The 21,745-nt window shown below is 37.9% G+C and overlaps 1 protein-coding gene across 6 annotated transcripts in view; it reads right to left on the minus strand.

Moving 5' to 3' along the window:
• Window positions 1-21,745, minus strand: part of STXBP4 (syntaxin binding protein 4) — a 123,503-nt gene that overhangs the window by 78,208 nt on the left and 23,550 nt on the right. For all 6 annotated transcript variants that reach the window (XM_054047033.1, XM_054047032.1, XM_054047034.1 and 3 more), the window contains 7 exons: window positions 15,471-15,577; window positions 14,888-15,077; window positions 11,973-12,051; window positions 8,123-8,217; window positions 4,490-4,586; window positions 2,413-2,525; window positions 1,488-1,577 (listed from right to left, as the gene is read on the minus strand). In XM_054047033.1, the coding sequence (XP_053903008.1) occupies window positions 1,488-1,577; window positions 2,413-2,525; window positions 4,490-4,586; window positions 8,123-8,217; window positions 11,973-12,051; window positions 14,888-15,077; window positions 15,471-15,577 (771 nt within the window). The remainder of the gene's footprint in view (window positions 1-1,487; window positions 1,578-2,412; window positions 2,526-4,489; window positions 4,587-8,122; window positions 8,218-11,972; window positions 12,052-14,887; window positions 15,078-15,470; window positions 15,578-21,745) is intronic.

Here is a 21,745-nt window from a genome sequence, read left to right on the forward strand (position 1 = left end):
ACAGATATTTCTTTTTTAGATTAGTTAAATGGGAAGAAGAGCAAAGCGCTTCCAGAGGTGATCAAATAAAATTTTGACTTAAGGTGCCATCTTGCTACCACAAAAAGCCTTTTAAGAGAATAACACGGCTGAGGTTAAACATAACAAATAGGAGAGAACGGAACAAACAAACGGTTTTAAGATGAATTTATTAATGTGATGAAGTATTCTATGGTGTGTATGTGTGGGAGGCAAGTGAGGGTGACATGACAGTCAAACAAATCTGAAGATCTTCGCACTAAAAGGGTAAGGTGCTGAGAGATTCCTGCAAGGCACTGAGAATGCTCAGCTCCCATCCCAAGAAGTCCTTGGTATCATTCAGGATCAAATGCTAGGTGAGTTTTGGATGACCGATTAAGCGTAGCACTCAATACCTGCTGGTTTTAGAAGGAAAGCTGGTAATGCTAGCATGTGCCCTGATTCAGGAAAACTCTTAAGCACATATTTTTCTTGAAGTATGTGCTTAAATCCCATTGACTTCAATGGAAGTTAAGCACATGCTTATATGCTGGCATGAATAGGAATGCTTTCTTGAACTGAAGCCTGAAAGATAAATCTCCAAAACATTATTTACCTTGTACTGATTCAGTCTAAGAATTAAAATCAAAATAAATATAAATTACTTGTTCATCTGATAAGTGAGGGCTTTTTAGTTGTTGACACAGAATTTTGCGTTCACATATTTAAGAAATATGGTGTTATGACATTTGGATAGCTCGAAAGATTCATAGTAGGCTATACAGTGCTCTCTCTATATTCTTAGATTGCTAGTTCCAATCCAGCCCAAGTAACTAGTGGCTACAAGTTGAGAAATGCTCATTGTCGTATGTGGAATGAGTCTGGTTCACTTACCAATGGACAGCTGTCTACATCACAAAAACCACCACAACTCGCACTAGTTGTCACACTAGATAGTAGTCATAACTGAGAATGAGTATGGAGTTTGAGCTTGTCTTTTACCCCAAGATGGGATTTCCAGGCTAGGTTAAGGTATACTGGCAGGTCATGATTGGGGGAAGTTTGCATTGCTACTGCCTCTTTGCTGTACTTGTTTTGAGGATAGATGACTTTAAGTCTCCGATTCTGCCAATCTGGCATATTTCATAAATACTAAATGGTGATCAGATATTATGATGATTGGGGCCACATAACTTTCTAAATAGATCAGATAAATCACATACACACAATGTACCTCTGTGAAATGTCTCTAGTCTAATTCCCCCTGACATTCAGGCTAGAAAAAAGCACAGGCATTCAGTATAGGGAGTAAAGGTCAATTTCTATATAAACACTTCATATGCATATGCTCTTTGGATACCAGTGAATACTATTCTCTCTTGTACCAATACTTTTTATACTATACACATACAATTCAAATTCAGGTTAAATGCTATCTTTCCTTAAATGGATTATTTCATTTTTTTAAAGTGATCAGAATTAAATATTACCTTCAATTTACTTATTTCTTTTAAAGCTTCATTTCTTTCTCTTTTAAGTCTTTCCACATCATCCATTTCCAAAGAATCACAGGATACAAGCTGTATGTATTAAAATATGAAAAAGGGGAAACTTAATAGAAACTAATATTTGGTTAAATGCATCTATCACAATGCTTGATCTCTTTAACAACAGAGTCTTGTTAAAATAAAATCATAGGAAGAATTGATAAAGAACTTTTTTTAGCTGTTAAAAATTAATGAAAATGCAATTTGTTTCTCCAAAATATTGTAGGTTTTCAGCAACCAAATATGAAAACTTTCAGTTTGGAACAAAAAAAAAATATATATATATGTTGGTTTAAACTAATTTTTAACTGACATTTTCTGACCAGCTCTAGTCACAGGTTTTCCAGCAATGAAAAAATAACATGCTTTGCTAAAATGGATTAACAAAAATTATCCACAAAAATTTCCAAGAAAACAGTGCCAATAAATCTGACTACCTTCCCCCTTCCATTTGATCTCAGATAAGGAATAAATTACATTTAGTATTTCTAACCCATCGGGGTTCTATATAGGCCTTCATTGTTAAAAATTACCTTTAAAATAAAGTGATTTCCGAGTGCAATAGAGGTCCAAATCACTGTGCCACATAATTGTTTATTACTCACACTGCTGGAAGCAATCAGCAGTCCTGTCAATAAAATCCTGTTATCCACTCATCCCAATTCACAACATATTTATGTGAATTGCTTCCTGCAAACTAGGTTGCTTTAACAAGGCTTCTTAGGAACTAGGTTACTTTAAAGAAAACCATGATATGAAACTCTTTCAAAAATGTGTCCAAGAATTGGAATAGTTTTAAGTAAATTAACCTTTGTTAACTTATTCTTCACAATAGATAAATACTACTGAGCTCCAGCAGATACTTTACCTGTGAATCTAATAAATTGGCAATTTCACTGGCACCAAATGTTATAGGTCTTTGGCCACCACCTGCTTCATCCAACTGCAAACAGAACAGATTTCTTGCAACCTGAACAAAATCTAAAACAGAGTTTAGTTATTGTAGTCTGTGGCACCAATTTTATAGGAGTCAGTTTGTTTTTCCCTAGTTTAAAACTGTTTGCAACTACTATTAAAAATGAATGTAGTGCTTGTGTAAGGTGCTGGTCTGACAGCCTAAATTATGGAGTAGCAGTAGCCTCTCCATATTCACTGTTGAACTCCCATTTAAGTATGAATTTTCAACTCCTCCATTAACTTCCTGAAAGATGAAACAATCTACCTGCAATTTTGACTGCAGCATCTTATCTCAGCACAGAGTTCTTTTGAGGAAGTTTGTAAAAAAAAAAATCAGAAAATGGAGTTTTAAAAACATATGCTGAGGTCTTGGTATGTGACTGAACTGCAATTGGGAAAGTTTTGTTGGGGAGGGAGAAAAAGGTGATGTAAACCACACCTCTGCTGTTCCCAATTCTAGAGATGGTTTATGCTTGGAAGGTTCCTGGAGTAAATTAGAGCAGCCTATACTCATACTATACCAGCAAAGGATCGCCTCTGGAGTAGACTGATCCTTTAGGGGCCAAATATACTGACTCTACAGGAAAAGAGGAAATCTTTGTACCACTCTGAGTTTTACCTTTTTCTATGTAGGCTCCCAAACCCCTGATGGGGTCCTGCACATATTGTATTGCATGTTTTTTGGCCAACTGCCTACCTAGGATGGAGCTGAAACACAAAAATCACTGCAGTATCAATGACCTTTGTCTAAGCTACCTGTTTAGCCAGAATGAAAAACAGAGTTCACTGCTGCAATGGCTACTGGAGGCTAGAGGGAGATTAAATATCAAGTGAGTGACTGATACTATCAATTTGATGAGCTCACCCGCCTCTGCTAGAATTAGCTTTGGTCAGAAGCTACATCATGTTGAATGGGGCAGGGGAAGGTCTCCATGTGGAGTCTCTCATTGTAGCCTTCAGCCCTACTGCTCTCAGTTCTCATGAGCTAAACAAAATAGGCAGGGTAAATGCATGGACAACTTCTGAGCTATCTAGTTGCTGGTAGCAAGTGACATTAATTATAAGTGACACCACTCTCTCCAAATCTTAACTGGAAAATCTTAACCAGGATGAGGAAGCCAGGAACTTGCTACTATTTTCTCGACTTGTGTTTTAGTTTCAGTCCCAGGGATTGGACAAATATTAAATAAATAAGATACTAGAAATTCTACAGTTCAGTTGCTGAGATCAAGAATTAGAAAGAAACTAATTTTGTTTTAGGTTATTCAAGAGATCTTTTTATAGAACAGCTGGATGACATAGAATGGAGACCTGACACACAATTCCTTTCATTTATTATGCAATTTAAAAATAAAGAAATGTATACCTATATTTTTATTTATTGATTTGAATTTAAGAACTTTAATTTTTAAGAAATTTAGAGAAGAAAAATGGTTAACTTCTAAGGTTTGTGATGCCTAAATTAGTAGCAGCTAAAATGACACTGCATGCTTCAATTTCATGACTATTTCTTAGGAAACTATTATACAAGAAATATTGTTTAGAATTAAGTAGTTTGTGAAAATGAATTTGCTATAAAATAGATACTTTGAGCTTTTATTTTTGAAAGAAAGCAGTGATTTCTTAAATACGAAAACCATTTTCATTTAAAAAAAACCCTCAGACTTAATAATAATACCCTATTTTCAAGGGAAAGTTGAAAATTCATTAGTATAAGTGAGAGCACAGTGCACTTAAGGGCTAGTGAGCTAAAACTGATCTTCATAAAGGAGAAATCGGACTTCCATTACAGATGGCTAGTTCCAGAATTGCAAGTTCATTGTTAAATAGTAGAATCACAATCTCGCCTCACCACGGAGAATTGTTTTTATGACAGTAATAACTCACATTGATGGGAAGGTTATTATAACTGAAAATATAAAAACTGATATTATAAGCTCTTTGCTTCTATGTTACATTATTTTCCAGGGCACTCTACAAATGGTTACCTCCAAAAGACACTGTTCCTTTAGAATCTTTCTGTAGTTGGTGCCTTAGGACTCGCTGCTGTTCGTCTGTGGGCTGAATCCCAAGATAATTTAGTGCCTAGAAGACAAAGAGTTATTTTTTTTTTTTTAAATGGGGATTAGAGATCTCTGCCTCAAATGGGGAAAAAAGCCTTTTCATTATAGCTCTCCTTCACTAACAAGTTGTGTCTTGTGTGGTCACTATTTCTTAAACCTCCTCAAAGACAGACAAATAAGAAAGATGACAGAATGGGCTCTGGTGACTCACCGGGGTAGCTGTCTTTATTAATATATTCTACTTGTGGCTCAGTACAATTTTTCCATGATCATCGTATTTTGCTCTGAAAATATTAAGGTTAGGACTATCACCACATTTATATTATCGTCGTCACTGTATTATATGAGTGTCGATTTACAACACTCTCAGAAGCTACCTGAGGCTGAAGAAACTTTGACTATACTAGGCCAGTAAAAGAAAACGGGCATCAGTTGCCACACTTATGCCCATGGTTCCACACAATATCCCTAATTGACTCACTCGGACCTTCGGCACAAAGAATTATTTCATATCAAGTTTCAGCATTTGCTTTCACTCACAGATTTTGTATTTATTTAATTTTTTGTCAAGGTAAATTAAATTTGGTGCCAGTATTTTTGAGTCACGGGGAATTATTAGTTTGTGTACCTCAAATAGGTTTTATAAGACTGAATTTAAAAAAAGAAGTAAATAACTCAGCACACATTACACAGCATACAAGATAATGCTGATATATATAACTGGTAATGGTTTTTTTATAGTGCTAATGGAAGTAGGGAGGACTAAACATAATGGAGTGGTAGAGTACACCTGAAAATTGCATATAAATATAATAATTTGCAAAACAAACTATTCAATGGCATGTAAACAGTCTACAAATGCTGTATCAAAGACAAATTATGCAATAAAGGAGCCAAATATTAATGTAAATTAAATTATATGCAGAAGTAGTTAACTGAACCAAAAAGACACACTGGTTTCAAAACATGAAAATGAGTGACTATTTTTTTAAGATAGAAATATAATCAAAGTTAAATCCTTTAGATTGTACTGAAGCTTGGACTTCTAAATTAATGAATGATAAAAAGACATTTCTTCAAAATTTTTGAATATTGCACACAAAGATGTTTATTGTCATAAATCATCATTAAATGGACAGCCCATTGCTCATACCTGTTTTCCTTTAATTGTTATTAAAATGGCTGAGATAAAGTAAATACCATGGAAATAGTTTCTGGATAATAGCACAAGACAATAATTTATGACAAAAGCAAAATGCTCAAGAAAAAAACCTGCTGGTTAAAGCCTGGCCCAACAAAGCACTCAAGAATATGCGTACTTTAAACATTTGAGCAATCCTACTGCATATAAAGGGACTGTGTGTGCTTAAAGTCAAATACGCACATAAGTGCTCTGGCTGGACTGAGGAGGACCAAAGTGGAACTTTCAAATGACAGCATGCCCCGCTGTTTTTCTCAGACCACCTGCCTTGGGAGTGTCTCAGATTTTCCTCTCTCAGGACAGCTCCATTTTTAAATGCCCCCACCTACTGTGTGTGTGCATGGGTTCAATTTCTATATTGCTTGATAATTTCTTTGTTTCAGACCCATGTATGAAGTCGTCTTTTTGCCTCAGACTGTTTGACAGCTGCTTCCTTGTTTGGTAGGTAGACCCATTCTGTCTCAATGGCTTGTAATCCCTTGTCTGATGACTCTCCCCCCTATAGGAGAAAGTGTTGAAACCATCTGAAACTCACAAGTACTCCTATTCTTCTAGTAGTGGAAGTCTATCACACCATTTTAGCATGCCATCTAATTTGGGGCATATAATTAGATTTTGGGTTACAGGCCAAAAATTATTACTGAGCACCTCCAGATTCATCACATGTTCATTTCTCCAGAATATTTTCAGATATGGAGGGATAAGGTAGAAGATGGATTAGGCATCTTTAAATGGGAGAGAGACTAAAACAGGGAGAGAGGTTGGTTGGAATGAGGAAGCCTCATGCACTTCATCCTTATAATCTGTTATCTCTCAACTTGATGCATACATTACAAGCTGTCAACTGGCCATCAATTTATATGGGCAACATGCAAGATGGCTCTCCACTTCAAAGGCCAAGGTACCAGATGTCTAGGCAGGTGCTTAACTTTAAGCATATCAATAGGACCTACTTATGCGCTTAATATTGACCTATCAACTTCAATTCTGCAGTGGTAGAGACATGGAGATGAGGACCCAAGAGATTTTTCCCCCTCATCTTTATCATGTATTATTAGCCAGATGATTTTAATGGTCTCCTGGCTGAGCACCTGAAGACAGTTTTCACTGTATAGCTACATTTCCTCCAACTCACAATTAGATCCTCTTGCTCCAATGACCTGAGTATTATTTAAGGTAAAATAATGCTAACAGCAGACTCCTTTACTGCAGTCGCTCATGGAATGTTGAAAGAGATCAACTGAACTTATAATGCAGTCTAGCATTCTCAAATGAACTCCAAACCATAATTAGATCTTTTTGTTACTTTAAACACTGTTCCTTATCTTTTACCCCCTTATTGACACTTGTTTTTTATGATCAAAATAAGAAACAAATAAAAATGTTCATAAAAATATGCCCATTTGTATTTCCTTCTGAAATATACTATGTCATGCAGGAAAGATAAATAAAAATGATAGATCAAACTATTGCATGCTGACAGTGGTAGGGAAAATGAAAGAATCAATTTAAATATGTACTGCATGTTTCAGCAAAAATGTATGTAACTGATCTGCCCTTCTAAGTACTTCTGTGCATCTTATTTCCTTCTGCATCTCTCTCATCTGTTTTTTACTTTTCCCACATGAACCTTCTCCAGGATGTTACTTCTTTGTAGGCGCAATTTCTTTGGCTTTTTTCATCTTCTTTTACTCATCATATCTCCATGTACCCTTGTGAGTATCTCAATATTTCTCTCCTTAAATTTTAGCTCCCTGCCTTTTTTAATAATAATAATAATAATAATAATACAAAGACTTATGTATGTGGCTTTGTTTGCATTTATTTTTTTTTCTATTTATGAGCCTTTGGCACTTTGTTCTTTCCTCTGTACCTAGCTTTTATTTCACGTTGTTTATATTCTTAACGTTTTGGCTATAATTTTGTGCCAGAGACTCCGTAAAGTTCACTAGGGACTTTGCTATTGCTATCAATTTTATGTGGGAGGCACTCAGAAACTACAGGGAGGGGTAGCAGTATAAAACCCTAAGGAAGGAAGGAGGGATAGAAATGAGTGAAATTCCTTTTTTCAATATCCTCTTTCAAAACGATATTGTGTGCACTTAAGATGCTCAGCAAATAATGCAGTTTAAAATTAAATCAGTTAAAAATTAAATGGATTGACCCAACCAGCCATTTAACGATTTGCCCAATAAGTAAAGTCAGATATGGATACAGAGCCTGAAAGAGCTATACATTTGGGAAGTAATTAGTTCTTTTTTACCTATTTATGCAGTAGTCAAGCTAGACATTTTCTTTAGACATTTTACATTCAGTGATTATGGAAAAAATAGAAAACAATATTAAGCACTATTTACCATCTCCAGTTTCTCTGCTTTGAGACGAACAGTGGGGTTCAGAGAAATCTTCCTTTCTTGTGGTCCATAATCTTCAGTCCAGTTGGAAGCAACAGCTAAGAGACAACAGATTGTACATTAATTGGAATTTTAATTGGAACATTTCCCTCTGAAGAATGTATCCTGAAGTCCTGCTGTTCAAAATAATTCCAGCTAATCACCTGATTGCAGGAATGAACTCTAATGTTTATTATGATGTTTTTCTTAAATGCTAAAAGGTACATTACTAAAATATTCATTAAATACCCAAAAGAGGAAATATAGACCCTGTTTAACCACTGGTAAACCATTTTATAATTTTCACCATAATGGGAGGGAAGATTAACAAAAGTATGTAGCATGAGGTCATGTCGGAACTGAAAACATGTCTGACACTACCTTCTTTCATGGAATACATACAGAGTGCTTTTGGAACCAGGTTGGGAAAAACATTTATTAATTCAGAGATGTCACTCATTTGTTAGCTTTTCTGCAACTGTCAATTCCAGGTGTTTAACATAAGGAACTGGTCGGTTCTATATATTCTCTGAGTAAATAGCAGGAGGCACTGTGTCAAGAGGAGGGATTATCTCTTGCCACTGAGGGGCAGAGCTGAATTAGGGATCTTGCCTGGAGTGAATCCCTTCTGGCTTCTCCTCGTGCCTAGTGGGAATGGGAAACTCCCCTTCTCTGAGGCCCCTCCTCCCATGCCCCTCCTTACTGATAAGAGTGTAACCATTTCCATAATTTAAACAATGCCTTAATACATTAGGATTCGGATGCAGTTGTTTATTTTCCCTTACGTGCAAATTATAAATTCTGGGGAAAAGTGAGTCCAAAATTATAAGCAGCCAACACAAAAGAGTTCACACCTACAGATTTCTTTTGCAGGGTAAACAATACAGGAAAAATCAACTATAGCTTTGCCAGAGTGCTCTGGCTTTCTCAGTCTGTTGGAGAAACATCTCAGTACACCAGGAAAATAGCAGGAGGCTCTTCAGGGCCTTTGACTGATGGCTATATGCACTGCAGCAAATTTGTAGCTTCACTCAGATTTTAGATGCACTAACATTTTATTTAAAATAGAACAAACAATAAATCCACTTGCTGAGTTTTTGCAGAGGGCTAGGTACAAAGAGGGACATGCTATGGACAGGCTCATCAATGTGAAGTTCTTAAATTCCCTAATTTGGAAAGGAATTCAAAACACTTATTAAAAGGCTGAAATGCTGAGAAACAATCACATAGTAACTAGTGTTCTTAATTAGTTCTTCGTCCTATTTTATTATTTCATCAAGATGGAGACTGAGATGGGCTCAAACCAAAATCTGCATCTGAAAACCTCAGGACTCTGCAGCTTGGGACCATCTCCAAAACACAGAATAGAAACAAAAAAAACCAAAACAAAACTGGATTTTGTAATTCATAAAATACCTGTTTCCAAGCTCAAACTAATTTATATTCTCCATATGTGCTCAACAAAACATCTTTTTGGAAACCTGTAACACCAATACTGTTGGCATGCTATATTAAATTCTAAAGACAGCAGGCTACATCCTAAGCTAGAGTAAATCGGTATAGCTCCCCTGAAGTCAGTGTGTGCATACTAAGCTCACAAAACTATTGGGTCATTGGCTTTATGCATGAATTTTTTCAAGCACGTCTCAAAGTTACACTGATTTTTCTTAATCACAGCAATTTTTGATCCAAGAGCTTGGATCTTTGTCTCACATTAGCGTTGAAGAAGAGGTGTGTGACAGAAGTAGCAGTTTCAGTCAAGGCCATGTTGTCAAATGAGAATGGAACGAAGGAAGCCCAGAGATAGCATACGGAATAGTATAGTATAGATTGTACGGCAACTGGTAGAGTCACCTTGTTTATGTTGTAATACACTGTAGCCTTCTTAGTCCCTTTTAAAAGATCATTGGGAATTGGTTCCCATGGGGACTGTCCTTGGCAAATGAATTTTTTGTGGTGGAGACGCAGGGACAAATGTCCAAAATTGAGGTTTAGATTCGCAGCTGGTATAAACTGATGTAGTGTCACTGACTTCATCTGATTTAATCCAATCAATTCAATTCTATTTGTGGATTGAAGCCAATGAAGTTTCACCAGCTGAGAATCTGGCCCTCACTAAACTGCATGTTACAGAGCCACAAAGTGGGTGAGGTAATATCTTTTACTGAACCAACTTCTGCTGGTGAGAGGACAAGCTCTCAAGCTTCCAAAGGGCTGTTCTTCAGTGAAGAAGTTCTTTGTAAACTCGAAAACGTGTCTCTCTCACCAACAGAAGTTGATCCAATAAGAGATTATCTCATCCACCTTGCCTCTCTAATATCCTGGGACCAACATGGCTACAACTAAAGTGCATGTGTCAATCCTGAAGCATGGCCACTTAGACCCATAATTACTCATTATGCTCACTAAGCCAACCCCTTGGGATGGCTGAATTTTTTCCCCATAGTATATGAACGGGGTAGGGGAAGGATGACTCTACCACATATGTCCAAAATCTTTAACTGTGATCAAAATAGATATAGGGCCCCACTGTTTTGAGCAGGGAGGGAAGGGCATATTTTCATCCCTGTTAAGCCCCCAACCACTGTATTTTGTCTCTTGCATAGATCTCTCATTTAAAAATACATTGGTTTGAGAAGTCTGGATCCCGAAAAGATCCCAAAAAGATGTGGCTCAGCTCACATGTGCCCCCTCCTTTTAACTAAAAAAGAAGCCCTAAACGGTAGGTCAAAGAAGCCTTTGTCTTGTAATGCTTCTGATCTAATCTAGTCATGGTAGTTTTCATGGGCAATATGATCAAGAGGTCTGATTATTTAACTCAAGCTGTATGAAATACTGTGACCTCTCCAGTTCCAAAAGTTGGTATTCAGCCAGTTAACCCCTTGGGGAATCTCTCTACTTATGCAAAGTTGGTCAAGATCCCAATCAGACTACTTCATTTGGAATTAGGGTATCTACTATGGGTCATGTTAATCTCTAGCGCAATTTAGGTAATGTCAGTGGAGTGACATTATGGTCCTCTGTGTTGGTCCTCCCTCTCTTGACAAATTAGACAGAAATTCTTGGTCATGTGGACTGATCAATTAGAGAGGCAGATGTAATGAACACGCTGCCCCCATTTGTACCAACTGAGTGGTAAGAGGGCTCCAGGTTTACTGCATAGCAGTACAGAGCACAACCATTAGTGTAGCCATACTTGACACCAATGTAAGTGTGTATGTCATGCCTGTGCATTTTCATTATTCATAAATACTATACAAATAATCTCACTGAGGGATTTATCACTGTCAAGTCAGATCTAGTTGTTGTGAAAGATCAGATCTCTGATTATTTTTCCTTCAGCACCTCCAAAATATATATCTAGAGATGTGATTATCACATATAAGCCACTTTAACAATTATGTTCCTAAAATAAAAAAAAACTGCCCTCCTTAAAAAAAAAAAAATACACACAATATACTTCTACAGCATTTCATCAAACTGAGAAAGCACTGTTTCTATGGCAACCTAGTCTTGATTTATATGTGAGTCTTCATTATCTGGTTTCAACTGAATCTATTGATTACTATTGCTGTACTGAAACGTTATGATCATTTGTCTTTGTTTAGTTTCAACTATTTGTCCAAGAAACTGTCCAACGTAAATTATATTTGACAGGGATTGTTGAACAATCCATTTATCTTAGCTTTTTATTCACTGCTAGAAAAATGGCCCATACACCCTTCCTTAAAGCCTAGTAAATCACATTGTGTACTACTCTCTGTGGAAGAGTAATTGCAAAAAATAAGGGGAAAAAAATTAAATAAGCCTTTACCAGTAGAAGACACATCAGCAGGGCTGCTGTCTGCAGAAGTAATTGGAGATTGTTCTCTTTTCTTGAATCCCGTTTTCATCTACGAAAGAAAATCACAAGTCATGAAATGACATTTGCTAAAGTAGGTCAAAGACCAGACTAGAAACATATGTTAACCTTTAAAAAAATGGGTGGCTGAGTAGATTAAAACAATACTGGAAGAATACTGAAGCCAAAAACCAATGCTACATTTAAACTCTTACAGGCACCATAAAAAGCAATGGCATTCAGAATGTAAAGGCTACTGTGGTATACCCACTGTGCCTAAGCACTACAGAGTACTTTTTATATGGTCCTATTTAAAAAGTAATTGAAGCCAATGTAAACTTGCTTTGTCTGAGGTGTAGCCCACATTGATGATTTTATAGCTTTTAAAGAGTTGTTTTTCAATTCAGAAAGCATACGTGATGTTTATTACATAGATATTTTAATAAAAAGCCCATAAATTAGACATTTTATTAGAAAACTTATTATGGATCATTACTGATGAGATTTGTACTAAAAGTGTCAAACCTAGTGCTGAAACAGAAGAGGGCCACTTTGCCACATATTTAATAGGGTGCAGTATACTGTAAATCATGTAACATATTAGAAAAACTTCTATAGTAGATAAACACTTGCTCTGGTTGTTTTACAGGGCTTGTTTTCCCCTCATCTTGTTTTCTGCACCTGAATTTTAGTCCTGGTGAGAGCTACAAAAGTGACTGTCTTTCATGGTGTATCCAATTTTTGCCTCTTTGCCAAGACTATTGGCAGATGGGGCATTAGTTCAAAATGGAACAGGGAAATGGACTGATACCAAAGTAATTAGGTATAGCCTCCTGAACAACTATCAAATAACAATGGGTCATTAGGGACCACAGCTGAACTTGACCTGGTAAGCTATAGTTGAAAGGGTCTGTCCCTCTGGCAGAGCCGTAAGTGTATACAAACTTAGCATTACACAATAGCAATATAAAAAACATGGTAATATTTTCTAGTCTCTGAGGTTCATTATCTGCAGAATAACCATCACAATGAACACCAAAAAAGTGTGGCTGCACCCTACATAGGATGTTTCTGAAAAGGAATACAAAGGCATCTATTTCAAATATGGACACAGGCGAACCATCTCCTTTGACTACATAGTCTAAAAAATAACTTTATAACTCCAGCTTATTCAAATAGAATATTTTGTTCACCTCTAAAAAGAACTATAAATTAAATATATTTTAAAAAAGACAGAAAACAGAGGGCTGTTCTAAAATAGTCAGCTTTCTCTGGTCTTCAAAACTTTCACACCATCGCACACTAAAATAGTTTCGTCTGCACTAACGATGTGCTACATTAATTAAGTATCGGGGGTAGCCGTGTTAGTCTGTATCTACAAAAACAACAAGTAGTCTGGTGGCACCTTAAAGACTAACAGATTTATTTGGGCATAAGCTTCCGTTGGTAAAAACCTCACTTCTTCAGATGCATAGAGTGAAAGTTACAGATGCAGGCATTATATACTGACACATGGAGAGAGGGGAGTTTCTTCACAAGTGGAGAACCAGTGCTGACAGGGCCAATTCAATCAGGGTGGATGTAGTCCACGCCCAATAACAGATGAGGAGGTGTCAATTCCAGGAGAGGAAAAGCTGCTTCTGTAATGAGCCAGCCACTCCCAGTCCCTATTTAAGCCCAGATGGTGTTGAATTTGCAAATGAATTTTAGTTCTGCTGTTTCTCTTTGAAGTCTGTTTCTGAAGTTTTTTTGTTCAATAATAGTGACTTTTAAATCTGTAATAGAATGACCAGGGAGATTGAAGTGTTCACTTACTGGTTTTTGTATGTTACCATTCCTGATGTCCGATTTGTGTCCATTTATTCTTTTGCGGAGGGACTGTCCGGTTTGGCCAATGTACATGGCAGAGGGGCATTGCTGGCACATGATGGCATATATAACATTAGTAGATGTGCAGTGAATGAGCCCTTGATGGTGTGGCTGATGTGGTTGGGTCCTCTGATGGTGTTGCCAGAGTAGATACGGGGACAGAGTCGACAACGAGGTTTGCTACAGGGATTGGTTCCTGGGTTGGTGTTTCTGTGGTGTGGTGTGTAGTTGCTGGTGAGTATTTGCTTCAGGTTGGGGGGTTGTCTCTAAGCGAGGACTGGCCTGCCTCCCAAGGTCTGCAAGAGTGATGGATCATTTTCCAGAATAGGTTGTAGATCGTGGATAATGCGCTGGAGAGGTTTTAGCTGGGGGCTGTATGTGATGGCCAGTGGTGACAGTCCATCCGCAAAAGAATAAATGGGCACAAATCGGACATCAGGAATGGTAACATACAAAAGCCAGTAAGTGAACACTTCAATCTCCCTTCAATCTCTTCAACAATTGTACATGGCTTCATGTAATTCTCATTTTTCGGTTTAAGTTGTATATAAACCCCTATGTTATGGTAATAAGCACTGTAAAAAAAATCTTTAAATAATAGATTATTATTCTTCACTATTTACTAATATTCAAAATCTCCTCCATATCTGAAATATAAAATGGAAATGGTTAGATATTATTTATTTTTTCAAAAGAAGAATTTGACAACCTAGGGTCACAATTAAGATTTAATTGAGAAGTGAGATGACCAATCAACTAATTATTTCAGTTAATATTCTCATTCCATTGGCCAGTACTGTTGATTCTAGAGAGATTTTACACATCTACCAGAAAGCTCCCAGGAATACCACAGGAAAGTGCATGTTCCGAGGAGGGGTCCAATCACTTACTGGAATGGTAACTACATGCCATTAATCTAATACTAAAATATGGGGAAAAGTTGCAATAGGATTTCTTTAATTTAGAAAATTAATCTCTTATTTGACTTATCTTAAAACAAGAGACAAGACTGTACTCACAGTGTAGGATGTGGACACCTTTGAAGCCGGATTCTCATTAGGAGGTGAAAGAAGATTAAACGCGAGTCGTGTCTGTTGCTGTCCACATCCAGTAGCAGATGTCAAGAGACTGCCAGGACTTTGAGGATTTTCAAAGTAACTGGGAAAAAGTCTTTGTCTGATAAAAGCAATCTCCCAGGCAAATTCAGATCTAAATTTAAAAATAAATGGTTTACATATATTATATGCAACACTGTTCATAAAATGATAAAGCAGCCTCGCAAAATTCTACTTGTCCAAGCCCCATTGGGGTGAGAATTTTTTTGACACTTGTTTTTATTTCATTCCTCATCATCAGTTATGAAGGTGAAGGCCAGGTGAGTAGCATTTGTGACTGAGCTGGTAAATTTTCCTAACAATTTTGCATCACTTAGATTGGTAACATATTTGAGCTTTTTTATAGTAATAGGAGTATTTAATATTTCAGAGGCATGAACTTGTCTTCTTACTTCAACCACGTTTCACAAAATATTTCAAACTACTCAAAAGAAAACTTGTACAAGATTTCATTTTGGGGGTTTAGCTGTTGTAGTACAATAATTACCTCAGCTTTGTTCTGTTGATTATACTTTTTGCTTCTTCATAGGAGACTCCAATCATTGACTCCTTGTTTATGGATACAAGCTGGTCTCCAGGCTTCAGTCGTCCATCCTAAACAGTAACAATAAAGAATCCAAGTGTGGCATTCTGTATTGATTGTTGATGAAGATGCAACTGAAACAATTTTCTAATTGCAACAGTTTAACATGTACTTTTGAACCTATGAATTTAAGAAACAGTCAAGGCTGTCCAGACTTTCTGCCTGGACCAATATGTTTAATCTGTAAATTAGTAGTTTCCATTGGTAATATACATCTTTTGTGCTGCTGCTTAGTAGAATAACTATGCAATGAAAGAACGTGTTGTATGTGCTAGATTTCAAAAGACACAAAGAAACAATCAATACTATATTCAACAACTTGGTTCTATAAATCAGTATCAAACATTCAAAAATTGTTGCCGTGCAGAAAAGCTATGGATGCACCAGACTCACTATTATAACTGCTTTGAGGGAAAAATATGCTGACCAATTTTTCCAACCACCCAACTATATACTATTCATTTTTAATAAACACTATATTACTAATTGCCTGACAACCACAGAATCATAGAAATGTAGGATTCAAAGTCATCTAGTCCAGTCCTGCCTCGGTGCAGGGAACTAAGTATTAACTAGACCATCCTTGACAGGTCTACACTACCCGCCTGAATCGGCGGGTAGAAATCAATCTCTCGGGGATCGAATCATCGCGTCTCGTCGGGACGCGACAATCGATCCCCAAATCGACGCTCTTACTCCACCAGCGGAGGTGGGAGTAAGCGCCGTCGACGGGGAGCCGCGGAGGTCGATTTTGCCGCCGTCCTCACAGCGGGGTAAGTCGGCTCTGATAGGTCAAATTCAGCTACGCTATTCGCGTACCTGAATTTGCGTATCTTAAATCGACGGCCCCCGTAGTGAAGACCTGCCCTTTGTCTAACCTGTTCTTAAAAACCTCCAGTAACAGAGATTTCACAACCTCCCTTAGGCAATTTGTTCCTGTGCTTAACTACCCTTACAGTTAGGAATTTTTCCTAATGTCTAATCTAAATCTCCCTTGCTGCAATTTCAGCCCATTATTTCTTGTCCTGTCCTATAGGAATCTCAAGCATAGCTCACCTGGTCTAGCTGTTCCATTTTTATTTAAATTTTTTTTCAATTGTGAGAGGAGCCGACCACCCCATTCTGCCTAATTTGTTTGCCTGTGCTGCAGGCTGTTTGTTTTTAGATTCAGACTTTTTGCTTTGCTACCATATAAGTAAGACAAAGGATAACATAGCCACTATATGTCTGATTTCCATGATGGCTTGAGTAAGCATGAGAACCTCAGTCAGTCAGTTGTTTAGCCTTTCACTTATCATTTAAATGAATAATAAAATGGCTATGGACTCTGACTACACAATACTTTTCAATTGGTTGGTTAGCACTTCTTCACAATATACTAGAATTTGCCTTTAACCAATTTATGGCCCTAATCCTGACATTTTTCTCACTGTGGTTAGACCCCTTGTGTTGACACAGAATCCCTCTGGAATCAACATGGCTCCCATGCAGGCAAACTGCTCTGAATGAATGGAACAAATTGCAGGATTAGAATCCCAACATGGCAGGTACTATATGCTGCTGACATAGATTATATCAAAGTTCAATGACTTGAATATTCACAACAAAGTTCTCAAATATGGAATGAACACGTGTCTGTCTATGACAGGTGTTAAAGGAATTTAACATTTGTAAAACACCCCCCTGAGCACAGCAAGTTTCAGCGCTGTAAAACGGCAGTGTAGACAGTGCACCAGCGCTGGGAGCTACGCCTCTCATGGAGGTCAGTTTTTAGAGCGCTAGGAGAGCTCTCTCCCAGCACTCTGCCGCGACTACACAAGCCATGTTAAAGCGCTGCCGCGGCTTTAACGTGGCCAGTGTAGAGTAGCCCTAACTTCATCAATGGAGGCAGAAGAGAACTGTAGGAATAAGAACAACAACACTATCTGCTTTTTGCAGTGTTGTAGTTATGTTAGTCCCAAGACATTAGAGAAACAAGGTGGGTGAGATAATATCATTTCTGTTGGTGAGAGAGACAAGCTTTTGAGCTGCACAGATCAGGTCTGGAAGAGGGACTCAGTGTCACAGCTAAATACAAGGTGGAACAGATTGTTTAGCATAAGTAGTTAACACATATTCTAAGGGACCTTTTAAACTGAAGTGGCTCATTAGGAAAAACTTTTTCACTAGGAGGGTGGTGAAGCACTGGAATGGGTTACCTAGGGAGGTGGTGGAATCTCCTTCCTTAGAGGTTTTTAAGGTCAGGCTTGACAAAGCCCTGGCTGGGATGATTTAGTTGGGAACTGGTCCTGCTTTGAGCAGGGGGTTGGACTAGATGACCTCCTGAGGTCCCTTCCAACCCTGATATTCTATGATTAACATGTCTGGAATCATAGGACAAAAAAGGAGGGTTAGTGGGTGATAGGCTCATCTTTTGAAGGTAAAGATTGCATCATGGAACAGGCCACCCAAATACCCCAAGAGAACCTGTTTCAATACGGGGGGGGGGGGGGGGGGAATGGAAAAAAAAAACCTCTCCAACCACACAACCCTAGTCGTCACGTCCTACCTCACACTGAAACCCGTACAGGGTATCATTTAGCAATTCCAGCCCTTACTCGATGGGGAACTATACTCTGCAAGAAATCTTTCCCAACCCCCTCTTCTGGCCTTCAAACACTCCCCCCCCCAACCTCATCATCAGAAGCAAGCTCCTCACAGACCAGGCCACACCAACAAAAAGCAGCACCAGACTCTGCCTGAATAACAGATGCAAAACCTGTAGCTGTATCTCCACTGCTACAATGATCAATACCTCCCACAACACGCTTTTCAAGATCCATGGGTCCCATGCCTATCACATGGGGTGTACTTCAGCCAATGCACTATATGCCCCAACCAAAACTATGTGGGTGAAACCAGACAATCACTATGCTCTTGGATGAACTCTCACAGAAAAATGATAAAGACAAAAACACCATATCACCTATGGTGAACACTTTTTACAAAGCGATCACTCTGACCTCTCTGTCCTCATGCTCAAAGGAAACCTGCACAACACCTTCAAAAGACAAGCCTAGGTGCTTAAATTTATAACTTTACTAGATGCTAAAAATCATGGTCTTAATAAAAACATTGGGTTTATGGCTTATTACAACAATCTCTAATCCTCCCCCCCCCATTACTGAAGAGGTTTAATGGGCCTCTTCAGCTTGAGTTGTCCCTTTGAATATACACCTCTATCCCGATCTAACAAGAATTTGGATATAACGTGGTAAAGCAGCACTCCAGGGGGGCGGAGCTGCGCACTCCAGAGGATCAAAGCAAGTTCGATATTACACGGTTTCACCTATAACGCGGTAAGATTTTTTGGCTCCTGAGGACAGCGTTATATCGGGGTAGAGGTGTATGTTAACTAGTTATGTTAAACAATCTCTTCCACCTTGTATTTAGCTGTGATACTGAGGGCAGGTCTACAAATTTAAATCAGCACAGATGCACCTATGCAGCTGTAGCGGGTCTGGTGAAGACGCTCTTAGTCGATGGGAGAGAGCTTTCCTGTTGACATAACTCCACCTCCGCAACGGGAGAAGCAGATTGATCTGCAGTTTTCTGCAAACATAGAGGCATACCACATTTCTGTTACAGACAGTCATAAGACAACACTTTAAAAAAAGGGAGCCTGAATTCTCATTACACTGAGGTCCTTTTACTCTCTTCTGGCAGTGTAAATGGGCCTTAGAGTGGGCATAAATCACAGTATAATTGAGAATTCACTTGAGAATTATTAATCATTCTGTATATTGTCATACTTTTTTCTAGCTTACGCTTATAGATTGTAAAATTACAATATTTCACTAATATATGGCAAAAAAAATATACACATTCAAGATGCACCTGTGTTTCTGAACCTATACGTAATTAATTGCATGGAAAATTTGGAAGATCTGAAATACAAAATTCTACCTTCATTCAATTTTTTAATATTTCATAAAAAATCCCCAGAAAAAATAAAATGTTGAAATTAGTAAACCTTCATATGCTGGCCTGAGAAGGAACAAATATATAAAATTTTCTAACATACATATACTTATATTTTAGCTGCTTGAACACTATGTTTTTATAACACATTATATTGTGTTGTTTAATATTTGTCTTTGACCACAAAGATAAACAGCTTGTTTTTTATTTGCCACCAGTGTACAAAAATACCAACTGCAATGCTGCCCTCTGGTGGCTCACATGGCAAACATCATATTTTAAATTGAGAAATTTCAAGATGAGGATTTAAATACAGCCTCAAATTTTGACTGTTTGAACTGTATTAGTGTTACAGTACAGTTTGAAAATAAATGACCTAGTCTTGCTCCCACTGACCAAGAAGGAATGGGCACTAAATTACACGGGTTAAGACGGTAAAATGTTTTTGGTAGCTATAACAAGACTGAAAAAAGAAGAATCACTGTTATCCATAAATAAGCAGTTTTAAGGTAGCATTCCAATTTGCTTCCTGATCTGCAGTCTGGCCTTAACCTGACCTCCCTTTCTGTACCTACAAATCTGTGGTCACAAATAACCACAGGCAGAATTTTGAGGGCACAAATCATTGCAGGTGCAATTAATGTTGTTAAACATTCATGCCTTTGCTTTGCAGACACAATCAATATTTACATGTTAAAATGTCCCACTATTGTATGCAGTGTTGTAGTTCTGTCAGTTCCAGAATAGTAAAGAGACAAGGTAGGAGAAATAATATCTTTTATTGAATCAGCTTCTGTTAGTGAGAGAGACAAGCTTTTGAGCTTACACAGAGCTCTTCTTGTGGTCTGGGAAACTTTATCAATCCTCATTCTGAAAGGAAACCTACACAACACTTTCAAAAGATGAGCCAGGGGCTTAAATTCATAACTTTGCTAGACGCTAAAAATCATGGACTGAGCAGAGACACTGGATTTTTGACTTATTACAACAATCTATAAGCCACTAAAAACCATCCCCACTCAACTGCTTCCCCTCTGCCCCTTTCTGTTCCTCCTTATGTCTGGAGGGATGTTCACCTGGAATGGTCCCTTGAAATATGTGTTCACTACTTGTGCTAAACAATCTATTCCACTTGGTATTTAGCTGTTATATTCTGATTAAGGTCATGCCTGCACTACAAAATTAATGACAGGTTTCAGAGTAGCAGCCGTGTTAGTCTGTATCCGCAAAAAGAACAGGAGTACTTGTGGCACCTTAGAGACTAAAAAACGTATTTGAGCATAAGCTTTCGTGGGCTACAGCCCACTTCATCAGTAGCCCATGAAAGCTTATGCTCAAATACATTTGTTAGTCTCTAAGGTGCCACAAGTACTCCTACTACAAAATTAAGTTGACCTAACTTACATCGGCATACAGCCACCGCAGTAATTACATTGCTTGGGTGTGTCTACACTTGGCTCCTTGTGTCGGTGGTGCACGTCCTCACCAGGAGTGCTTGTATCGACCATACTGTCAGTGTGGGACAGCTCCTGAAAGCCAGAAACAATCGATGTAAGTAATGTAGTGTCTACACGGACACTGTGTTGACCTAAACACATCAGCCTCGACTCTACGCTGCTCGTGTAGGTGGAGTTAAGTTGGCGTAGTGGGGCAGTTCCATTGTCTGGAGCAAAATTTAAGTGTAGATGCTTCCATAGTTAGGTCAACATAAGCTACCTTGCATTGACCTAACTCTGTAATGTAGATCAGACCTAAATTTCCCAGACCTGAAGAAGAGCTCTGTGAAAGCTTGTCTCTCACACCAGCAGACGTTGGTCCAATAAAAGATATTACCTCACCCTCCTTGTTTCTAAAATGACTCACATCACACTTATAAATAGCCCTGGGTTCAAAAAGAGAGGCTATGTTTAGAAAATCCAGCTCTGAAAACTGAAATGTTTGTGATGTATTAGTCCCCCTTGTCCATTACATACTTTCAGTGATGCAATATACAGTATGCAAAGAGTTCAGTATAACTCTTAATTATTTGTCCGATAGGATATTCCCTTTATTCTGGCCTGTCAATAGCTAATGTTTGAGTCTCAACTGGGAAAAAATTGATTGGTTTTGTGATCAAAGAAAATGACAGGATATCAGGAGATCTGAGTTCTAATTGCAGCTCTGCCACATACATGTGTGACCTTGGTTGAGCAAATCACAACTTTTCTGTCTCAATCTTC

This window comes from Malaclemys terrapin, chromosome 13, assembly GCF_027887155.1.
Source record: "Malaclemys terrapin pileata isolate rMalTer1 chromosome 13, rMalTer1.hap1, whole genome shotgun sequence".
Classification (NCBI taxonomy): Eukaryota; Metazoa; Chordata; order Testudines; family Emydidae; genus Malaclemys; species Malaclemys terrapin.